This window comes from Rhinichthys klamathensis, unplaced genomic scaffold (genome assembly GCF_029890125.1).
Source record: "Rhinichthys klamathensis goyatoka isolate OS25496 unplaced genomic scaffold, OSU_Roscu_1.1 h1tg000111l_1, whole genome shotgun sequence".
NCBI classification, from domain to species: Eukaryota; Metazoa; Chordata; class Actinopteri; order Cypriniformes; family Leuciscidae; genus Rhinichthys; species Rhinichthys klamathensis.
The window spans coordinates 6,360,915-6,384,754 of record NW_026606649.1 but is presented as its reverse complement, the minus strand read 5'-3'; the positions used below and the strand labels follow the sequence as shown (position 1 = coordinate 6,384,754).

Here is a 23,840-nt window from a genome sequence, read left to right as displayed (position 1 = left end):
AATTGAACATAACCGTAACAATATGGGGGTGTGTAAACGATGAAAGTTTTTATTTTGGGGTGAACTATACTTTTAAAAGTGATCAAGGAAATAATGTATTCAGAAAATAAAATAAAAGGGATGTGTTGTTCTGATATAGTAGCAGAGGGAGGGAGGGAGAGAGAGGGAGAGAGATGGAGAGAGGGGGGGGGGGGACACGACACATCAAATTTCTACCTGCATCCCCAATTTCCCATGAGCACCTATAGTGGGGAGCACTGTTTAAGTTTCTCAGAGAGGTGTGGATCTAGCATGACAGTGTGGCTGGCATAATCCATCCTGTGGACAAACTACAGTAGGAGAATAATACTTGAGACTATTCTGTAGGCCAATGCAATAGAGTGATGTATAAGGCCAATAGCTGCCTGTTGTTACTGACGTACAAATTCAGCCAAAGCTTAATGCCTAGGCTACTACTGCACAGGAAGCTAAGAGAATCACAGGAAGAGGAAGAGGTAGCCAATTTCCATGCCAAATGGACCCACTGCACTCAGGGATATGGGCCAACATATTATTGTATATAAAACTGAATGTGTTTTGCCTGCTACATTATTCCACCATGTGTTAAAGCCAAATCAGATAAAAAGTTTGATTATTGTTGTTCACACACGTGTGGAGGAAACACTATAAATACCCAAAGAAACCTTCAAAATATGTTAAGGAGCAAAGTCAACTGTGAAAGTTGATAAAGACAAAGAGACCCCTGCCCCCACAAAGACTCAGGTTCTGCATACACCAGGACATGCGTCTTCAAACATGTCTCCTATGACCACTTGTGATCGGATTTCAAAAGGAGGATCTCAAATTCCAACATTAAGTGATTTTTTCTTTGTGACTATCACTCACAATGTCAGAGTGTTACTGGTTTTCAGATTGAACGCTCGTTGTTATTTTATTTAGTTAGATACTTGCATTAGATGAACTCTGGATGTGCTTACTTCACATAATCTGTCCATAATCTAAACCAGTAAAGTTTAAAACCGTTCTTTTTGCACAGTGGTGAGTAAGCGGTCCTTCACTCAGTTGTCCAGGATGCATTTTATTAATTGAATGAATTGGTGGAAATCTTACCAAAAAAAAAAAAAAGACAGAAAGTGCTGTAATTGTCTTACGAAACAACTCCGATTGTGAAAGCACCACCAGCCCAGACTGCTTCAGTGGAGTACTGGCAAGTCAAAACCAATCAATTACTAGTGCCAAGATCAGGGCTCAGGTTCAGTGAGAGCTTAGATCTTAAACGTACTTTCTGCCAAGTTCTGTTGAAGTCTGGGCACACTTGGTGCAGTGTTTCCCAGTGGTTTTACATATTCTCTGTTACAATAGAATCATTTCACAAAGTAACACAGAAAATAAAATGAGACCCCAGGGTACTCAATACAATACATCCCTAATGGTGTATTGACTACAACTACAAGTTAATATTCCACACCTTTGACAACTGAGGAATCAGTGAAAAAACTGCATTGAGATATAATATTTATAATAGCAGTGAGAAATAGTATTTTAGATAGGGATATTTGTAATGTAGAAAAATCAAATAAAATAAAATAAAATCCTAGTCAGGATTTTCATGTAGCCTACTTGACATCAAGATGTCTTTTTTCTTTTTCTGCATTTGTGTTTTCAAAAATGAAATTTCTGTTATTATTTACTTACAATCATGAAGTTCAAATATACTTCCTTTGCAGCTTACTTTTGTGTTCCATAGAATAATAAAAGCTATGGGTTTGAACAACAGGAGAGTAAGTGAATAAGAACAAAATTACAGAATTTTAATTTTCTATTGACTATCCCTTCAACATTATTTGTATAACTCTTTAGATGTATTTTTAAACAGTCCAAAAAAGTGCCTTGTTATTATCAGCATTATGTGTTGTTGTAGTGAGCACACACAGAAGAAGAATGGAATCACTTTACAGGTATGCTCCTCATTCCCAACTATTTTTCACTTGAGCAAAAGAGCTAACGTGCCAGACAAACACACACACACACACACACACACACTGCCTACATTACCAGGACAGCAGCTCCATCGTGCCAGCTATATGACAAGCCAAGGAATGCTACATCAATGCCCCCCAACACACACCCTACCCTGCCCTGCCTTGGCCTGCAGTAATGTGAATCACCTTCACACATACACACACCTGTAGGGCATGTGTTACTAACAAGCAGAGTTGTGTTCTAACACAGCCAGCCAGTCTGCCAAGCCCATGCATGAGATACACACTGAGGATATGAGTCAGAGCACACACACACACACACACAAACATAAATGTGACTTTCATACACTGGGTGTGGTTTGAAATATTTGAAATACAACATAAATCCAGAAAAAAATTGCACAATTCAGCTGGAAGAGGTTCCAAAATGAGTGATGATTTGCTAATAAACTCCAGTTTGTCTTACTTTGTCTAATTGCTTTTCTGCTAACCATAATGATGTCTGAATTTTTTGTTTATGTGGTAGTCTTGCTTACTCATCAACTTGATATTGCAGTATACTTTGAAAATGGTTGGCTTTTGAATGATAAACAGATTGTGGTGTTCCTCATTTGCTGCTTTGGATAAAAGCATGTGCTAAATAATAACTAAATGTACATCTCACACATCAATGTTCTAAGCTCAACATCAGTCACTTGCATAACTGGTGGACTCTGCAGGATAAACATGAGGTCAATACTGGCAGTCTCTCTTCTGTAATGCCAGGGTTGATGGCAGTAGTGAGTTTCAGGAATGAGTTACAGGCTTCTGCACACATTCTTTCACTTGCGTGTTAGGCTTGAAACTTACAATGCGTATCTGGTGCTGCCAAGGCAACACAGTGTGTTTTTTAAGTGAACCACAAAAACAATATCAAACTGTCATGACTGAAAATTCAATACAATATGTTCTAGAAACACTGTCTAAAGTCTCTGTTTCTCAAATAACCTTAAGTGCTAAGGATCCCACATACAATCTAATCCCTGCAGTGCTTGAGGTCAAAGAGGTTGAAAATTAAAGAATGAAGGGGACCAGACATCTCCACAGTGAGAAAGGAGAAGGAGACTGGACATCTCTAATGACCCCAATGAAGCTAAATATGCACACTATTTCCAAGTAATGAGCACACTGTTGGGTGGTTAAAGTTATGCCCTGAAATGACATAAACCTCTGAGTTGTTGTAGCTTTTTCAGCAGCTGTCTTTCTCATGGACCTTTTATTCTGAAATATCATTCTAGTGCACTGCTACGCAATGCATAACAAAAAAGTCCCAAATCAAAATCTTTATTTTCTACTATCCTTCATCTTGTTCCAAATTTGTATACATAAATGACTGGCCCACATTACTTTTTTGTTTCTTTTTGTTGTTGTTGCTATATTCACTGCCATATAGCTTTGTTAAAACAAACTCAAATTTAAGTCATTTTCCACTAATAATCTTCATCTTAGATAGTCAGTGAGTCAGACACATTCGGTTAAAATCATTCAGACCCTGCAATGGATCTGCAGATTCATTTAAAACATCAGACTCATGTGACTCAATCGCTACTTCTCTTGACGACGATTCAATCAATGAGAGCTATGGGATGTCAAAATTATCAGTCATATTAAATATAAGTCTTTTCTTTACACAATTACTATCGTATGGCTTTCAGAAAATCCAAGACGTCTACGTTATGATACCATTTAGTGATTTTGCGACTTTTTAAGATTTGGGCATCTTTAGCCCTACATTGGTTTGCATGAAAAATACATTATTCAAAATTTCTTATTTTGTGTTCACCAGGGTGAAAAAAATATCTGGCCTAAATAATACGGGTTTAAAACGTTTCCATGTTCGATTTAATTCTTTAAGGATAACCCTTATAATGCACTTGAACTGGTGCAATGGGGGCGCGTGTGTCTTACAGTAGGCTACGGTTAGGGGTGGATGTGCAATGGTGCATAGCTATTACCAGCTACATAGTTGAAATTACACAAATGTTTAACAAACAAAATACCTGGATTCAACTTGCTGCAAATGTGAAATAAACTCACTAAGAAAACCACGATATCTGGACTCCAAAGAGGATAAAATAAATGCTTACATTCTTTTATCAGATGGTCTGAGTTGTCGGTGCATTGCCAGGGAGAAACCAAACAAGCTGTTGGCATCTCCCGTTTTCCTGATAACATTATTTGTGTCCAGGTTGAAGGCAGAGATCAGCGTCCATCCAAAAAAACTGAGAAGCGGTAAGGTTAAAGTCCTATAAGATCCCATAGTAATGTTGAGTTCCGTTCGTGTCGGGTTCTTGCTTTAGAGTTGAGACTTGCAGCCCGTTTCTGCTAGGTTTGTGGATGCCTATAAGGGAGGAATCTCACTTACGTCCCTCCTCGTCCTCCACCCGTCTCCACCCTCAGCCGTGCCTCTACCTGCCAGTACAGCTCCGGGCTTCGTTTTTCCTCATTATTCAGCATTCTTTTGGTTATTCGAGCGTATGATATTAGATATGAATCGTCATAGCAACGATTTCCTTCGAGTGTCATTCATTTCACACAACTCATGATGAGTAAGTAAATAGCTGTATGAATGAGAGCTTTCTACACCAAAAACATTGCATTCTGGGGAGTAATAAGTTGTAGCACATTTAAAAGTCTGTAACATTTTTATAAAATGTGTTTACCATATTCTTATATTGTAGCCTTTCCTTATATTATGTATTTTATCTGTTTATACGCCCTCAATTGTGCTTGTAGACTATTGTATAAGGTACAAAGAGTGTACAGACAGCATGGTGGTAATCAAATGTACTTTATTTAATAAAAATAAAATAATATTAGCCTAAGTTGTAATTAAATGCAGGGCCTACACTTAAATGATATGAAATGAAACAAACACCTGCTGATTTAGAAGATACCAGCTCTGTTATTTGCAAACATGCAACAGCCAAGATTGCAAATCAAGTTATAAACATTATTATAAGAGATCCAGTTTGTACAGAATTGTCATATATGATAGTGATTTCACTCATGTAGCTCATTTGGTTTTACATTTCAGCCTTGTGTTAAAGCACTTTCCGTTCTCCCCTACAGCAATATTACAAATTAAAATTTGCTTATCTACATCAGGGGGTTATTGCAGTTAGCACCGAACCACACAAGCATTACCTCTTTATCTCTGTTTATCTCTTTGTCTGTGTTTGTGAGCATGAATTCTCAGATGTGCAAATTAACACAGACATCACAGCCTCTAATCTCTGGCTTGTTAGACCCCCTGTGTTTTACACGATGTGGTTGAACCTGGCTAAAAGCCTAGTATACTGTCCCAAATCTGTTTTTAGACAATTGGGGCATAGAAACAAGCATTCTAATAAAACTGAGCTTGTTTAATGCTACCAAGAGGATGGGGGATGTGGGGGTGGGGGACGCCGTACACAAAAGGAATGAAAGACAAAGGTTAAATCACCTAATAAAAAAGTGACATTTGAAATAGAGACAAATACTTGTCACTCATTTATTAGTCTCAGCCTCCAGCCTCAGACGTCACGCCCACGGAACGTTGGCTAAACAGTCTGAAGGTCTGGCTACGCGAGACTACTCATTTATTGACCTTGATATTGTCATTGAATATACGTAGTATCAAACATATAATAATCAGAGTATCAATTCATAAAAAAGGTCACCAAAATACTTAAATAAAACCTTCAGAATTTTACAAATAGCACTTCAGATGGATTATACTTACAGAATAAACAGGAGGTTTAATTCAATTAAGGTGACTTGGAGAAAAAGAAACAGTCACATGAACTTCATTGAGAATGGCCATAAGAATTAAGATAACATCTGTGTACTTTCCTCTCACAAAAAAATGGCAAGGCAGGAATGTAAGTTTTTCTTATATATATTATTCAGTTATAATAATTATAACATTATTGGCTTAAAATAGTCCATTAATCTCAACAATACACACGTCAGACCCCTCTGATTATTAGTATAGCCTAGTAAATTACCTCTGGGATAGTAATTTAAAGGATGTTAATTCAGGATATTCACCCACAGAAATACAGGGATATTCACCCACAAATGAAAATGTCACCCAAAATTTCTGTCGTCATTTACCTGTATGCTTTTGTCCCCCCGTGGAACACAAATATTATGAAAAATGGCTGTTTTTTTTTGTGTGTTTTTTTTACCTGTGGTTTGTATTTTGCCAACAGCTTGTGCAGATCTGGGGTGCGTTTCCCGAAAGCATCGTTAGCCAACTATGGTCGCAAGTTGGTCGCAAATCCCATTGAACTCTATTGGTAACGACGGAACTTGCGACCATAGTTGGCTAACGATGCTTTCGGGAAATGCACCCCTGGTCAATAAAATGTTCGACATTTTTAAAGTTGCAAGCAATGAAGTAGAGGTATCGACCGATATTTTTCTTTTTTTGGCGTGCGTATGAGTGTAACAGATTATTGAAAGAAAAAATGTCTTCTTGAAAAAAAAAGTATCATTAAATTATTTTTATAAATAAAAATCAAAAAGAAAAAAAAACATGCATGGATGAATCATTCAGAATAAGTAACATGCATTTAGAATAGAATGGGGGTGAATTGTCATTTGACTACAACTTTAAAGATGTATTATTGCAATGTTGCTATGCCAGTGATTAAGGCCACCACATAGGGTGAGACCTGCGAAAACAAATAGGCACACAGTGGTTGTCTGATTCACTGACCTGGCATACACAGCCACTCCCTGTGAAAGATGACACATTTTGTCTAAGCATCTCTCTCTGCACTTCAACCAGGTGAACTTTGCTGGTCTGATGTCAGTAGTGTTGAAATGCAATGCCTGAGGCTAAGAATGTTCAGAAACACTGGGCGTGCCTGGATGAAAGTCTGCAATCCGACCCCTCTTCTTTTCTCCCAACCCCTCCTTTGCCTCCTCCATCCCTTTCTCCTGTTCTCTATCCACCCCCTTCCCTCGAACATAAGCACTCCAATCACTTAGTATGCACTCCCTCTCTCTTTCCTCCTCCTCTCTTTTTCTCAGTGACATTGGTGGTCGGCGTTTCTACACAGCAGCAGCAAATAAATCTGTATGGAGAGCAGAATTATCCCAGAGCCGTAAATCTCAATCTGCTGTTGCAGTTCCATTCTGGTTGCTTTAAATCATATTAATGTCCCCTCTGTTCTGTATTTCCTCCTATAGTTTTTTTTCTTCTTTTTTTTTTGTGTACACCGTTCTGGATTTTCTCTGAAGGTTTGTAAAACAGATCTTTAGACAGTGTTTTGAAGACACCTCAGGGACGCTGCAGTCTGGCCAGAGAGAGTGGATTCTGTCAGCTACTGTGTCTTCAGAGGTTGGGCTGGGGCTGAGAATGGAGAGATATGTTGACAGATGCAGGTTTTGTCATGTCTGAGGGTGTAAGTCATTAAACTACGTACACTGCCTTCCCTTCATGGCAAGAACTGATCAGGGGATGGATGTTGGTACTTCATAATGGAAATCCCATGCAAATTTTTATCAAGTATTTTATCAAGAGAAAATATTTTTTCTATATTTATTAATCTCTTTAAATTATTTGTGAATTTCAACTGAACTGAATTGAAATGACAGGAAATGGAATTTACTGAATTGTAATTCAAAGAAAGTCCACGCTACAGTCACCCAAACGTGTTGCACTAAAACATAAATAATTACATCATTCATTTTGACTAATCATGCAGATTTTTTCCCTGATAGTTCAATACTGTCAAAATAATCCACACAGCCTTCAAAACAGATTTGAATTTTGCCACAGCATTTCAAATGGACTCCATTTTTATCATATAAACTCGATTTTTATCATATAAATATTGACATAAATTTGTGGTAAATTAAAGCATTCTGCAGTGCTGGGTAATTACATGTAATCTTGATCAACCAATGAAGTACTTGTAAATAGATGTGAAATCAATGTTATAAACAAGATAGCTCAAAAGTACTCAGAAAGTAGTCAAATTATATTACCTTATGTAATGTAATGGATAATGTTAATATCAATTATTTGTCATATTTGGAATCAGCAACCAACTACAATTTGTAAGTAATCTGCCCAGAACTGATTCTGGAAAAGGAATTGCTCTTCCACAATGGTCCATAACATTTGAAATTTTGTACTTATTTTAATTTTAATATTTATATATACTTTTAAATATTTTTCTAGTAATTCTACTTCCCAATTCAAAATCCAATTTAAAATCTACATTCTGTGTGCTACCTCACCTCATATGCAGGAATTCTCTGTTTAGTTCCACGTGGCACACATCCCTCCTGTACATTGACAGTATGGATCCTTTCCACCCTATATTAAACACACATGACTAATTTATGATTCTGAGGGATAAAGCATGGGAAATGTCACTGTACTGTTATCCACCACACTCACTTTCTGACTGAGGTATTTAAATAAATTGCAAAATAATGCATTTTTATTATAATGGACATTTGTCAGAATCAGTTTTCTAAGGAATAGAGACCTTTAGCTTTCACTGGTATGTGACAAGACTGAAGAAGGAAATTGAAAACATTATGGAGGATTACAATCATTACAAAATACATTTTTTTAATGTTTATGCAGAATTAAAGAGCTTTAGTACAGGAATATATATACAGTTGCCTACATGTGCAGACACATATTGGTATTGATTTGAATCTCATTGCTCTTTCCTCTCTATTGATTATTGACATGGGACTGATGTCCTCTTTACAAGAACCCAGTCCTCATGACCACTTTTTTTCTCTCTGGCCCTTCTGCTGTAAGCTTGTCTTTCCCTTCAGCCAGGTGGGATAATCCATCAATTTCTACTTGCCAACAGTGTTTGTGTGTGTCAGTGTGTGTGAGGGACACAACTGTTCCTATATTTGTGTATCATATAATTTTATTATTTCCTAAACAACAGAAAAACCCTTGTAGCTCTTCACTGTCACAAGTGTGTTGTAGTCACACTCACATCACGAAATTAGGAGTATTGTACACTTTTTATCAATGCGTATTATTTATAAAACTGAGTTGAAAAATGTTTTTATAGCTTCACTATACACTGTCTATACAAACATTTCTGTTCACGTTTTCTTTTCTCACTCCCTAATTTTTCTCGACAAAGGGCTCAAAAAGTAGAGACGAATTAGAATGAGTAATCCCTCAAGTCCCCCATGTCAGTCACTATCTTACTGCGATCTTTATATTACTTTTTCCTATTTTTATTCATTTACATACTGAGTTTAAAGGTGCTGTATGTAACTTTTTCACTCTACTAAAGCATAAAAATACCATAATATGTTTGCAGATATGTAGGAAACATGCTTAGTTCACATACTAGTTTCTCTGAAAAACACTTCTACAGCCAGTTGTTTTACTTTGATATGTGCATTCTGTGTTGGAATGTCTTTTGTTTTGGTCTGTGTGATCTCGCACACTGCCAGTTCACCCAATAGTATTTCGACACCCAGGGATGCCAGTTTGTAGGAAACACAGCACATTGCAGCCAGCAAACAAACTGGGTCAGAGATTGCAGATTTATCGAACCTAAAAAGCCTCGGTATCCATCTAAAAATCTCTATGAATGAGAGCATATTAAAACACGGATAAATCAACTCATCAACTTACACATGGGAGAATACGTCTCCTTGGCTTTCATTGTCAATTGCGCTCGTTCCTGTTGCGTGTCCTCAAACTGGCAACCGTCGAGTCTGAGGAGGTGGCATTCTCATCCTTTGGCGTCATATAGGTGACGCCATATGACATTTCGTCGAAATCTTACGCACATGGCATCCTTTAGCGTCAATATAACACCCACTGTTATGGGTAGGTTTAGGTCTGGGGTAGGGTACGGTTATGACTCCTTGGGATCTGCGTCTCATATTCACGCTAAACGATGCCATGTGCGTTGGATTTAGACGAGCGTCACCTGTATGACGCCTTGGGTTCTGAGTCTCATATTGATGCTAAAAGATGCCATGTGCGTAAGATTTAAACGAAATGTCCAAAGCGTCACATGTATGACGCCAAAGGATGAGAACGGGCTGGGGAAACGACGATCTCCGATATTTTAAATTTGGACTGCAGTACCTATTTTGACCACTATTTCGTTGTCATTCTTACAATGTTGTAATTCTTCGTTGCCTGCTTCTTTAAATAAAACACAAAATAATATAAAGATTAAGACTGTTAATGCACTATGTATAAAGTGCAATTATTAGGGTGCTATGATGATTTATGTAAAAATAGATGGTTCCAATCATGGATGCAGACCAAAGCAACAACAACTGCACAGCACCCATATAATAAAGTTATGTTAATGTTTGCATGGCAGTGTCACGGTATACAAGTTCATTGCTTCCTTCTCTCATGTTTATGTTGTTGTATGAGAGCACGTGTGTAGTGGGCGTGAATGTGTGTCATTCCTTGATCCGCTCCAGCTGATCATCATTTCATCACCAGCTGCAGCCAATCTCATCACACTACATATTCTCACAGTTTTCTCATCCCCGTTGTCAGATCGTTGGTTGATGTTTCCCCGTGTGGTGTTCCAGTCCACTTCCCTTGCTGTTCCAGTGTTCGTGTTCCTGTGGGTTCGTTGTCTCGGTGTTGGATTGTCGTTCGTGTCTTCACTTCACTTCACGGGTTCGTCTTCGACCATCAAGGTCCCTGCGTCATCTGTCCACGCCTGTGTCCCTGCTTTGTGTTTCTCTGAACTTAAATAAAGAACTGAGTTTACCTGCAATTGCTTCTGTCCTATATTGACGACCATGACAGGCAGGGCCAATGTGGCCCTGGAATGTCCTTAATGAATTTGCTTAGGCCTAAATAAAACAATGTTTTAGTGCATTTTTAATACAATTGTGTCCTTCCAATTTTACTATGAAATACCTTTTTTATAAAAGCAATGGGTCTATATGTTATATTATGAGTAAAGTGACAACAGAAGAGACTACTATTGTTTGTATGAACGTACTGTGTAAGAAAAAGTGCCTATTTCATTGGTCAATATTGCTTGTAGGTTTTTAAACATGTATACCTTTTCTAACAAATGGACAGGTGGCAAAAGTGTTAAGTGGAAATTTAATTTTTCTTATTTTATTTATACAGAGTATGCAAAGATTTTTTTGCAGACATGGAACCAGATGGAGGAATTGAGGTGTTCAGTTGAGTCATCAGGCATTGTTAGAGTTCAAGCAGTTCAATGACAGTGCCAACTTATCTAAGAACACCAGGGAACAATAAAACAGTAAAGGGCTAAGCGCTGAACCTTGTGGGACCCCAGTTGTGAGAATGCAGCGAGTGAGCCTTTTCAGCTGACCTAGTATGACCTTTTATCTAAGCAGGATATAAACTAGTAAAGCACAAATTCAAGTGCCCATGTATTTTGAGATCAGCAGAATTATATTTCTGTACTGAAGACACCTGAGAAATCATACTGGCTTAGTGTAGATGCTTTGGCTGACAGAACTTTGGAAATTGCAAGAAAAGCAGCTTGAAAAGGGTGACCATGTGAAGCCTGATTGTTTAGGGTCCAACAAGTTGTTATTGCAATTTATATACAATGTTATTTCAACATTATTTTAGGAGGTTTGAGACTAATGTTACTGAATGTTGAAGGTTTTATTTTTAAGAGGGTATCATTATCTTTGTCTTTTTTCTTAGAAAATGCTCTGCAAACTTTTTTGCTTGTTAATTATTTAACCATTAATCATATTCACCTTCACTATACTACCCAAGATATTCACAACAAGTTTTTTTAAGAACTATGGAGTTTCTTGAAGATCAGTCAATTTTGGGTGGTTTGAAAGCAAACAGTAAATATTTTTTTGAGTTTATGTTATTTTATATGTATGCAGTGACTGTAAGAATTATGATAAGCTTGTTGAGCTTGTTGATATCTGTGGGATACTGTCAATACTGTCAAAATAATTCACACAGCCATCAAAACAGATTTGAATTTTTGCCACAGCATTTCAAATGGACTCATACTGTATGAATATTGTCATAAATTTGTGGTAAATTAAAGCATTATGGGCAGTGCTGGGTAAAGTTACTAATTACAAGTAATCTTGATTAACAAAATATGAAGTACTTGTAATTAGATGTGAAATCAATGTTATAAACAATTTAGACAAAAGTAATCAAAAAGTAGTCAAATTATATTATCTTATGTTGATTTATGATGAACGTGATTTCACCAAGTACCACATGTTCTTGGATCAACATCGTTTTTGATCCTGGATCAACTTTCCAATCAACCAATCAGATTTGAGGGACAAGTTTACAGTTTATGTCAAGTTTAGGCTTAGAACCAGGGTGAAGTACTTACACATCAGTGTCATCAGTGAACACATCAGTGTACTTACACAGCCCGCATTGGTGAACGTGATTTCACCAAGTACCACATGTTCCTGGATCAACATCGTTGTTGATCCTGGATCAACTTTCCAATCAACCAATCAGATTTGAGGGACAAGTTTACAGTTTATGTCAAGTTTAGGCTTAGAACCAGGGTGAAGTACTTACACATCAATGTCATTCACCTTTCATTACCCTCTGAGTTTAGGGAAAAGTTATGGGTAGGGTTAGGTTTAGGGGTAGGGATTGGGTAAGGACTACATATTGGGACAGGAATGTTGATCCAGGATCAACAAAATATGTTGATCCAGGACCATGTCTTACTTGGCAAAATCACGGTGACCGTTGAGGTATATGGGTGGGGTTGAGGAAAATAAAGAAAAAATAGATATTCTGAGAAAAACTGTAAATACTATAATAATTATTTTTACTGTACACCACAGATTTGTAGCTGTTTCTGCCTGAGCAAACAAAAGCAAACTAAATCCTGCCGGGAGACATGGCAAAACACACACAGAGGGAGTGAGGTGGAAAACAGAGTAATGCCATGGCAACAGGAAACAATACTGTAAGAACTTGTACCCAGTATGCATATTTGGTGTGTGAATAAGATTACTGTGACTTTTTATTACAGTTTGGCTGAGTGCACTCTGGAACTCTGGATATTTTAACTCTGGGGTTACTTCGCTCAAGTTTCACAAGTTTCAAGTATAAATTTATTAAGTCTTAATGTGCACAATTATTTGCACGCAAAACCCATGACCAGCATTGGTTTGGCAGATAGAGAGTTTTGTAGCCAAATGTTACAATTACACAAATTAAGTGAAAAGTGTCCCGTTATAGTGGGGTTGGGGGGAATGCAGATTTTGTAGCACTGGCCTTTGAGATTAACTGTAGACCGTTATTTTTTTAACCATAGGTTAGTGTTTGAGAATCCCAAGACTATGTAGCATATGTGACTGATTTTGTGTGTGTGTTTGTACTTTTCAGATGTCTGGCGCATTGTCGTCCTCAGCTATTCCCTGTCCTTTTCCCTCTCCTCAAAAGCCAAGACTTCCTTCCAGTTGTTTTTGTTGAATCCAAACAGACATTAAGCCATTGTTGTTAAAAATAAAACTTTAGTGGAAAAAAGAGCAAGGTTGGGAAACATGACTGGTAAGAGCAGGAACGGCCATGAGCACGTGCAATGATGGTTTCACACAGAAATGTCAACTGCAGATACGGGGTGGGTCTATAACTGCCTCTGTCATTATATACACTGGAATTTGTTACTGTTCTAAACCTGAATAAAATGTGTGAACATATGCTGTTTTGTATTTTGTTCCACATTATCTCTGTACCCTATTCATTTTATCCATGCTATATTTCACAGTGCATTCTTTATGTTCATGTTGGGTGTGGAAAAGAGAGGGGGGGATAGAGAGAGGGAGGAAGAGAAATAAAACAAGAATGTGACTTTGCCTGTTTTCCGTATTGGTCTTTTTCAAAACCACGTGTTTGTGTGTGTATGAACTCTGTCATTCATTGTACCTCATTTTCTCTGGTGAAAGGAAAATGGGTCCCACACTGTAAAAGAAAAAATGTCAAACCGGTTTTCTCCACAGCTGAACCAAACAAAAAGTTTCAACACACACATACACACACACACACACACACACACACACACACGCACACACACACACACACAAGATGCAACCCCAGGGTACACATAGCTGCCAGTATTCAACCTTGTCCTTAAGGACAAGTACAAGCAGATTGCATATGTTGCGTCTCTTTCTCGCTGACACACACACACACACACACACACAAACACACACAAAAGCCACTAATTTTTCCACAGAACAGTAACATTAGATGCAGTACTGAGGAAATGGATCTGTAAAGTTGTCAATTAGATTTTTCAAGACAAATATCTTGGATACTAATGTAACCCCTGTTCCATGAAGGAGGGAACAGAGACGTCACATCAGAACTGACTGACGCAATGGGATCTCGCCTTAGAGCCCAATCCCCTTCGAGTGGTAACAGAACAAGCCAATGGACATTGTGTGTGAGATTTGCCATCCAGCATTGGTATATGGGTTGTGGCGGTAACGTCTCGTCTCGTCCTTCAGATTCACGTTCCCTATCAGTCAGTCATGGTCAACGTTACGTCAGAACTGATTGACGCAATGGGGTCCCAATGGAAAGCACCAAAACCACTGCCCCTTCCCAGCGCACTGTGTAAGTCGCCTAGATCTCTGTCCCTGGTGGGACCGAAGGAAAGGGAGATGTCGATAGCTGCTGCTCCGTTATTATACCCTTATGCAGCCACGCCTGGTTGGATAACACTGGGGAAGTGTACCTAGTCCAGATGGAAAGGAACGCTACGGAGACCACATCCTGCCCAAAGGGAGTGAACATGTAGAGTTACACATATGGATTAACCCTTTGAGGCAGTGCTACATATGGAAGATCTCTGTGGTAAATCCTGACTTGGGGGGGGGGGGGGGGGGGGATTTTAGAATGCCATTCTAAAATGGGATTCTAAAATGGCGGGCGCACGGACGCAGCGGCTTTAAGCTCTCGGTCTTGGTGTATTTGAGTGAGTATGAGTGTGATAAAACACTAGCTATGCTGAGAAAGGTGGGATTCTCATGTCGGGTGAATATAACAACGGAATACCAGCGGCTCCACAACATTCCGCTGGGAATAGTGAGATCGCCGGGCTCACCCTGGATTATTGTCGGGCCTACGAGACGCCGGAGGCGGCGCAGAGAGCGGAGGCAGAAGCGAGGCTGCAGGGGCGGCCTATTAGCACGGCTAAGGAAACAGCCCTACAAACCACCGCTACCAAGCATCTTCCTAACAAACGCAAGGTCTATCGTCCACAAATTTGACAAACTGGAATTACTGACAGCAAACAATCAAAATATCCGCAACTGCAGTGTGATGATTATCACGGAAACCTGGCTACATCCGCTCATCCCGGACTCGGCCGTTCAGCTAACCGGCCGTTCCATAAATCGCTTTGACAGGAATAAAAATTCCACTAAGAGCTAAGGTGGGGGGCTCTGTATTTATGTTCATTTGGATTGGTGTACAAGCAGCAGGGTCATACACTCACAGTACTCCCCAGATTTAGAAGTATTGACTGTGTGCAGTGTAGACCCTTTTACATGCCCAGAGAGCTCACAACGGTGATCATTACAGCTGTGTATATTCCACCAGATGCTAATGTTAGCACAGCACTCTCTCAGCTGTATGCCACCATAAACAAACAAATGCAGGCCCATCCAGAGGGTGCTTTGATTGTGGCTGGGGACTTCAACCAAGCTTGCCTTAAGTCTGTGCTCTTTGCACTTTGCACTTTGCAAACTTTGCAACTTTGTACAGTATGTACAGTGCTCAACCAGAGGGAAGAACACATTAGACCATGTCTGAAGCAAGCCTACAGGGCAGTACCCTTCCCACACTTGGGCATGTCGGACCATCTCTCACTGCTCCTGGTCCCTGCGTATACTCCTCTCAGGAGGAAATCCAAACCTGCCACAAACAACATTCAAATCTGGCCCGAAGGAGCACTCTCTCAGCTTCAAGATTGCTTTGAGCGCACTGAGTGGAGCATATTTGATCATCTCGATCTACAGGAGCACACAGACACTGTTCTGTTCTACATAAAGAACTGTACTGACAGTGTCACAGTGGAGAAGCGCATCCGATTATATCCCAATCAAAAACCATGGATGACCTCGAGCGTCCGGACGCTTCTGAGAACCCGTAACTTTGCCTTCAAGTCAGGTGACAAAGAACAGTACAACGTAGCGAGGGCAGAGCTGAGGAGAGGCATCAAAGCTGCTAAGGCTGCTTATAAGAGGAAAGTGGAAGATCACCTCGCCAACAACAACTCGCGGCTGGTGTGGCAGGGGTTACAGAGCATCACCAACTATAAAGGCCCCACACCCGTCACCACCAGCATCGATGATGCATCGCTGGCTGAGGAATTGAACATTTTCTTTTCCTGCTTTGAAACTGAGGCTCCACACATAGCAGCACGGCCATCACAGACCTCCAGTCACAGCACACTCATACTCCAGGAACATCAGGTGAGGCAGGTGCTAAAGACTGTGAACTAGAGATGCGCGGATGGGCTATTATTTCATCCGCAACCGCATCACATAACTCATCATCCGTCCGCCATCCATCCGCACCAACGTTTTTGACCAATTTTCAAAACCCCACCCGCCCGCCATCCGCTGATACAAGGCGCTGCTGATGACAGCTGCGAGACTAGAAACCGCCCGCCAACCGCCCGAATTTAATTCAAATATTTTTTTTCGTCACGTCATCCGCCCGATCCGCGGTTTATCCGCGGAGTCCGCGGCTATAACCGCCAACCGCGCATCTCTACTGTGAACACCAGAAAAGCAGCCGGTCCGGATGGTGTACTCGGAAAAGTACTTTGTGCCTGTGCTGACCAGCTAGTGAGAGTTTTAACTAGGTTGTTCAACCTCTCACTGTCACAGTGAGAGGCTCTCCTCTCCGCAGCTCTGCAGATGTCTGCCAGAAAGGCGCCATGCACCAACACGCATGACTGTACACCCATCCACCCCTCCAATACCATCATTAAATTTGCGGATGACACTTCTGTCATCGGCCTCATGGCCTCATGAGAGGGATGAGTCTGCATACAGGGATGAGGTTAACAGGTTGGCAGGTTGGTGCTCTGAACACAACCTGCTGCTAAACACCAGCAAAACTAAGGAGATGGTCATAGACTTCAGGAAACACAAGGGGGAACCAGCCCCATTGAGCATCAACGGGGACTGTGTTCAGCGGGTGTCCTCCTATAAATTCCTCGGTACATATATAACCGACGACCTCTCCTGGACTGCTAACTCATCTGCGGTGGTAAAAAAGGCTCGACAGCGACTCCACTTCCTTAGAATACTCAGAAGGAACCATCTGGAGGAGAAACTGTTGGTGGCCTTTTACCGCAGTACCATTGAGAGTGTCCTGACATACGGCATCATGGCTTGGTATGCTAACTGCAAAGTGGCGGACAGAAAGAGCCTGCAGAGGGTCATAAAGTCAGCACAATACATCATTGGCAGCCCGTTACCCTCGCTAGAAGACATCGCCAGCACACAGTGTCTCAGAAAGGCAAGGGCAATCACTGCTGACCTCTCACACCCAGGACAGCACCTGTTAAACCTCCTGCCCTCTGGCAGAAGGTACGGGTGCCTAAAGAGCAGGACAAACAGACTCAAAAACTGTTTTTTTCCTTTAGGTCACTGAACTCATAAAGAATGTGTGCGCTATGATGTGTAAATGTTTTTATATTCTTTTTATCTGAAGCAGCAGAAAGGAGCAGCAACTGGCTGTGGTTGAGGCGGAAAGATTCTAGCTGGCTGTGTACAGGCCGCCACGCTACGGTTTCGTAGAATTCTTGAAAACTTGAAGAGTTTGTTGGTTTATTTGCATACGTTCCTGTGGATATTGCGTGAATGACGGGTGGTTGGGCAGATATTGTTTTGCGGTAGATGGTATGCCATACGGAACCGTTGCCACTGAAACTGCTTTAACGCACCAGTGGGGCTCGACAGCCTTAGTCAAACGGGTTGGCGTGTATGGTTGGGTTACGGAGAGATTTTGAGATTGTGGATAGGTCTCAGCAGCAGGAGGGATGTAGAGGTCAGTAAGCTGGGCTGAGTTGAGTGGGGGACGGAGGGGGGTGACTCTGGGACGCCAGAGTCACTGTCGAGCCCTCTTGAGGTGTCATGGGCTAGTCGACAAAACACTGAGGACGGAAGGTGCCCACTTGAAGACCCTAGAGATGTCCCCTACTCGGCTCAATCCAGACGGTTGTCGTGCTGGTCCTGTAGTTGCAGCCGTCACGTGTGCTGACGCGCCAAGTACACTGCAGCCGTTAATGACGGACAGAAGGGGAGTCACACCACCATATGGAAAGAAGCGTAAATGGATGGAGAAGCACAGTTTACTGTAAAGCTACGTCTTAGTTTTGCTTATCTTGGCGAAAGCCGAGTACAAATCAGCATGAAGTTTTAACATCTACTCTCGTGTAATGGAAATCTTAATGTTTATTTATTATATTTATTATGCACTGGCCGCAGATGTACTGTAATTTCATTGTATATCCGAAGTGCAATGACAATAAAGATTATTATTCTTATTCTTATTGACAGGGATGGAATCAGTGCCAATACAGAGATGGGCAGAGTGGAATTTGCCCAGGGAAAGACACGGGTTTACCACCAGGGAAACTATACAGTGGAAGAATACACATATGGAATCACCAAGAGGGAATAACAACATATGGGGCATCTAGCCTAGTACAGGGGCTTATCGAATGGTCATGCACACAAGTACTAGGCCTGGCATTGGACACCTCTGTGGCGTCTGACTGCCGAAGGATGCTGGAGGAACTCCATCCAGGGTTAGCCAAATGGGGAACTCACCTGGAGAGCAAATAGGCACTCGTATCCCCTCATGGGAGAAGAATGACACTGCAAGCGAGACACAGAGACTGCCTTCCCGCACATTACCTGTTTGTACCTGTAGTGGCAATTTTAATGATATTCATTGATCTTTAGTAAAATATAGATGATTCAAAGAATGTCACATGTGTGTCTCTCACTTTTAGTGAGAGAAGATTCTGTTTATGTACCTGGGGAGGCAGAAGAGGGAGACACTCCAGAGAACAGACGAACAAGGACCTCTGACCTAGATGTCAGAAGGCCATTTTGGTGCAGGGGAGCTTAGTGGGCCAACTAGTGACGTCTATGGAAAACTACTGGGAGGAAGGCTCTGGGGGGAAGAAGGCCTTGAAACTAAGATAAAAGCTAGTTCAGTCTGTCTGGGGGTGTGTCACTCTTCTGCACAGGGTAACAACTGTGTATTAGACTGCTCCTATTCTTGCAAGAATAAATACTTCTATTTTATATAATTTGACTCTGAGTGTCTCTTACGCAGTGATGTTTGTTTGAGATGAATTTTTGCCACAACATACCCAACACATGGAAAAAAAAACGGATCCATTCTGAGATTGTAGAATCTTTCAAATGTGTTAGGTGTCACACAGCCCGCAGCTCTGCAGATGTCTGCCAGAAAGGCGCCATGCACCAACACCCAGGATGAGGCAAAACTCAGAGTGGAGTGAGCACTCATCTTATGGGGGAACGAGTGGGGTTGGTATGCCAAGACAATGGCATCCACTTTTCAGTGGGCCAACCTCTGTTTGGAGACAGCCTTTCCCTTCTGCTGGCCTCCAAAGCAAACAAAGAGCTGTTCTGAGCTTCTGAAGCTCTGCGTGTGGTCCACGTAAAACATGCAACTGAACATGAGAGTCAGACGGTCCAAATTCCAGGCGCTCTCTATAGGGTGGTTAAAACCATAGAGAAGTCCCAGGAGGGACTTCTTTGCGCCCCCAAGGAACCTGATGACCAGATCATGCTTTCCCTCAGACTTACCGTCTACTGCACCATAATGTGTGGCGATAGCAGTAACATACACTTTCAGGGTGGAGGGAGACAGCCTTTGCTCTAACCCTTCTTGCAGGAAAGAATGCACAGCGCTGATCTGGCATTTACGGGGGTCCTCCCGGTGAGAAGAATACCATTCAACGAACAGACTCCACTTCCATGCATAAGCTCACATAGTAGAGGGCTCTAGCTTGAATGATATTGTCTACCACCACAGGTGGCAGGCCACTTAAGTCCTGCATTTCCTGTCCAGAGACCACACATGGAGGTTCCAGAGGTCTGGATGAGACAGTCCCTGAGAAAGCAAGTCCTTCCTTAAGGAAATCCGCAAGGGAGGGGCTGTCATGAGGAGCAACAGGTCCGAGAACCAGGTCCAGGTGGGCCAGTAAGGCGCAACCATCAAGACCTGCTCCTCATCCTCCCTGAATTTGCACAGCTTCTGTGCAAGCTGGCTCAGATCAGCGAGTGAAGGCCCCGGGGCCAGGAATAAAACAGCTGGCAATGGGAAGACTCCGGAGAGGTGAACAGGTCTACATGTGCGTCCCTGAAACATCTTCAGATCTGCTGGGGATGGAGTCTCTACTCTTCCAGGAGCAGTGTTAATTTCATTGACAAATAATTTTCCTCATTATTTTCGTCAACAATATTTTTCCACAGACGAAAACGAGACGATAACTAAATAAAAAACAGTTTTAAATGACGACAACTATAATAATAATTAATAATAATTCATTACATTTATATAGCGCTTTTCTAGGCACTCAAAGCGCTTTACATAGAGGGGGGGATCTCCTCAACCACCACCAATGTGCAGCATCCACTTGGATGATGCGACGGCAGCCATATTGCGCCAGAACGCTCACCACACACTAGCTTACTGGTGGAGAGGAGACAGTGAAGAAGCCAATCAGTATATGGGGATGATTAGGAGGCCATGGTGGACAGAGGCCAATGGGCAGATTTGGCCAGGATGCCGGGGTTACACCCCTACTCTTTCGAAAGACATCCTGGGATTTTTAATGACCACAGAGAGTCAGGACCTCGGTTTAACGTCTCATCCGAAGGACGGTGCTATTTTGACAGTATAGTGTCCCCGTCACTATACTGGGGCTTTAGGACCCACACAGACCACAGGGATAGCACCCCCTGCTGGCCTCACTAACACCTCTTCCAGCAGCAACCTGGTTTTCTCAGAAGGTCTCCCATCCAGGTACTAACCAGGCTCAGCCCTGCTTAGCTTCAGTGGGCAACCAGTCTTGGGCTACAAGGTGATATGGCTGCTGGCAGCTATGACGAAAATTTATTGACATTTTCGTCAACGAATAAAAACTAGACGAAAATGTTAGGGAGGGACGATTGGGGAAGAGATCTATTCAGAACTGATTTGCGTTTGTGGTAGATGCACACATTTGAATTGTAACGTGCTGATCTAACTGGCGGGACAGAAGTTGGCATGCGCTTGATGCATGTCTCATAAATCGTTCAAAAATGTAAACGTCTGGGAGAAAGAGAAGAGCAGACATATGGATAGATCTGAATAAGAGTGAAGACGCGAAAGAGAGCTTTATTCGGTATGTTTTTCTGTGCGCACACACACACACCTGACCCGAAGCGTGCAGCCCTGCACATAGACAGACAGCGCGCAAGGACTAAATTGAGCTCTCTTTCACATCTGAATGGACAAATACACACAACAGTATGTCTAAATGTCCGTTTTGGAGAGTATTCACGTAAACACAGTCGGTTATGTCTTTACAGAACGTACAGTTGTGAGAATATCGGATGTGTATCAGTGCAATTGGATCTGCACACTCGGTCTTAAAGTGACAGTGCGTAATAAACCTAATGCCGTCTGTACACTTAATATTAATCAAACAACAAAATAAAAAGAGAAAAGCATTTACTGATCTTTAATAGCTTTAATAAGGATTAATTATATTTAATTCATACAAATAAATATGTCTGCTTGAAAGAATAAAGAATGATGTATGTAAGTTAAAGACTGCATAATCATTAATTGAAGAAAAAAAAGACTGTTCTACTTTAGGAGAAGTGTTTTTATTTAATTTTTAGATATTATTTTATGTCACAGTGCTAAATCTGTGTCTGTATTGCATGTTCAAACTTTAAAAATTATTCATATTAACAGGTTAATAGATGTTTTCTACGGGAATATATAATGGGTTTGGAAATTTTAGAGAAATTCCAAATTAATGCATTACAATTTAACTAACTAAACCCATTTAATTTTAGTCTACTAAATCTACTGTAGACTAAAACTAAAACAATTCAGATGACTAAATTATGGCTAAAACTAAATGGCATTTTAGTCAAGAGACTATGATCCAAATGTGCTGTCAAAATTAACACTGTCCAGGAGCATGAGCTGTCATGAGAGGGTGTCGGCAGTACGATTGAGCTCACCCAGAATGTGAGTGGCACGGAGCGACCTCAGTCTGACTCCAGAGGAGGAGATGGCTGGCAAGTTGCGACACGCGACGTGAACGTAGATCACCCTGATAGTTGATGTACGCCACCGTCAATGTGTTGTCCATCTGGAGTAGTACGTGCTTGTCCTGAAGCAAGAGTCGAAACCGACCAGCAGTACTGCTAGCATCTCGAGGCAATTGATATACCACTGCAGTCGAGGTCCTGTCCAGGAGCCCTAGGCTGCATGCCCGTAGCATACAGAACCCCAGCCCATAATGGAGGCATCTGTTGTGACAAAAACATGCCTGGACACTTGTTCTAGGGGGATTCGGCCCGTAAAAAGGCAAGGTCTGACCAGGGGCTGAAAAAACAGTGACAGATCGGTGTGATTTCACCCGATGTGTGCCACGGTGCCATGCCCATCTCGGGACTCTGCCATGTAGCCAGTGCTGAAGTGGTCTCATATGAAGCAATCCGAGCAGTGTGACCACTGCTACGGATGCCATATGCCCCAGGAGCTTCTGAAATAATGTCAGTGGAATCGCTGTCCTGCCCTTGAACGAATTCAAGTAGTTCAGCACCGATTGGGCATGCCGTCATGTTGACCAAGTCCAACTCCATACCGAGAAAAAAGATACGGGGAATGCATGGGGGAGAGCATGCACTTTTCCCAGATGGTTGAGGTACTGGAGCACCAGGTCCCTGTGTTCGCACAAATGATCTTGAGAGTGGGCCAGAATGAGCCAGTTCTCGAGATAGATATAGAATGCCCATCTCCCTTAGCAGGGCAAGGGTGACCTTTCTTGAAGACGTGGGTGACAGGGACAGCCCAAAGGGACTTTGAAGACCAAAAGACCTTGTACATATGCCCGCACCTCAAACGCAAAGCACAGAAGTATAGAGGTCAAGGTATAGATCAAGAAATGAAAGTCAGGTCGATAGCTGCAAACCCAACTTGGGGATGAATGCACTTGAGGATGTGTTTCTGCGTTAGCATCTTGAACGGAAGCTTGTGAAGGGACACAAGACACGCAGATCCAAGATCGTCTATAACCCACCGCCTTTCTTGGGTACGTTGAAGTATGGGCTATAAAACCCTGACCTCATCTCGGCTGAAGGGACCAGCTCTGTTGCTTCCTTTTCCAGCAGGACCACAATTTCCGCACGCAGGACAGAAGCATCCTTGTCTGCCATTGAGGTAAACCGGAAGCTGATGAATCTGGGGGGATGCCAGGTGAACTGACTCACATAGCCTAGTCTGATCGTCCGAATGAACCAGTGAGACGGGCTGGGAAGCGCTAGCCAGGCCCCCAGACATTACCCGGCCCTCCTCCGGGGGAAAGAGCGGCAATAGCAGGAATCAACCTTTTTCAAGGTATTGGAGTCTCGATCTCAACATCGTGATGGTCATCTTCCTGCAGTGGGTACATGACTCATCAACGAACGCTACCTCAACATGCTCGCTCGAACGATGATTGTCAAGAACACAGTGAGAAAACCACTCGGCTCCGAAGTTAAAGCTTAACTGAGGAAGTGTTGCACGCTGCCTTATAT

At 41.7% G+C, this 23,840-nt stretch overlaps 1 protein-coding gene across 2 annotated transcripts in view; it reads right to left on the bottom strand.

The window, feature by feature from the left end:
• Positions 1-4,381, bottom strand: part of itga6b (integrin, alpha 6b) — a 28,958-nt gene extending 24,577 nt beyond the window's left edge. For both annotated transcript variants that reach the window (XM_056254373.1, XM_056254374.1), the window contains exon 1: positions 4,109-4,381. In XM_056254373.1, the coding sequence (XP_056110348.1) occupies positions 4,109-4,281 (173 nt within the window). In that variant the 5' untranslated portion in view covers positions 4,282-4,381. The remainder of the gene's footprint in view (positions 1-4,108) is intronic.
• Between the last annotated feature and the right edge of the window lie 19,459 nt (positions 4,382-23,840).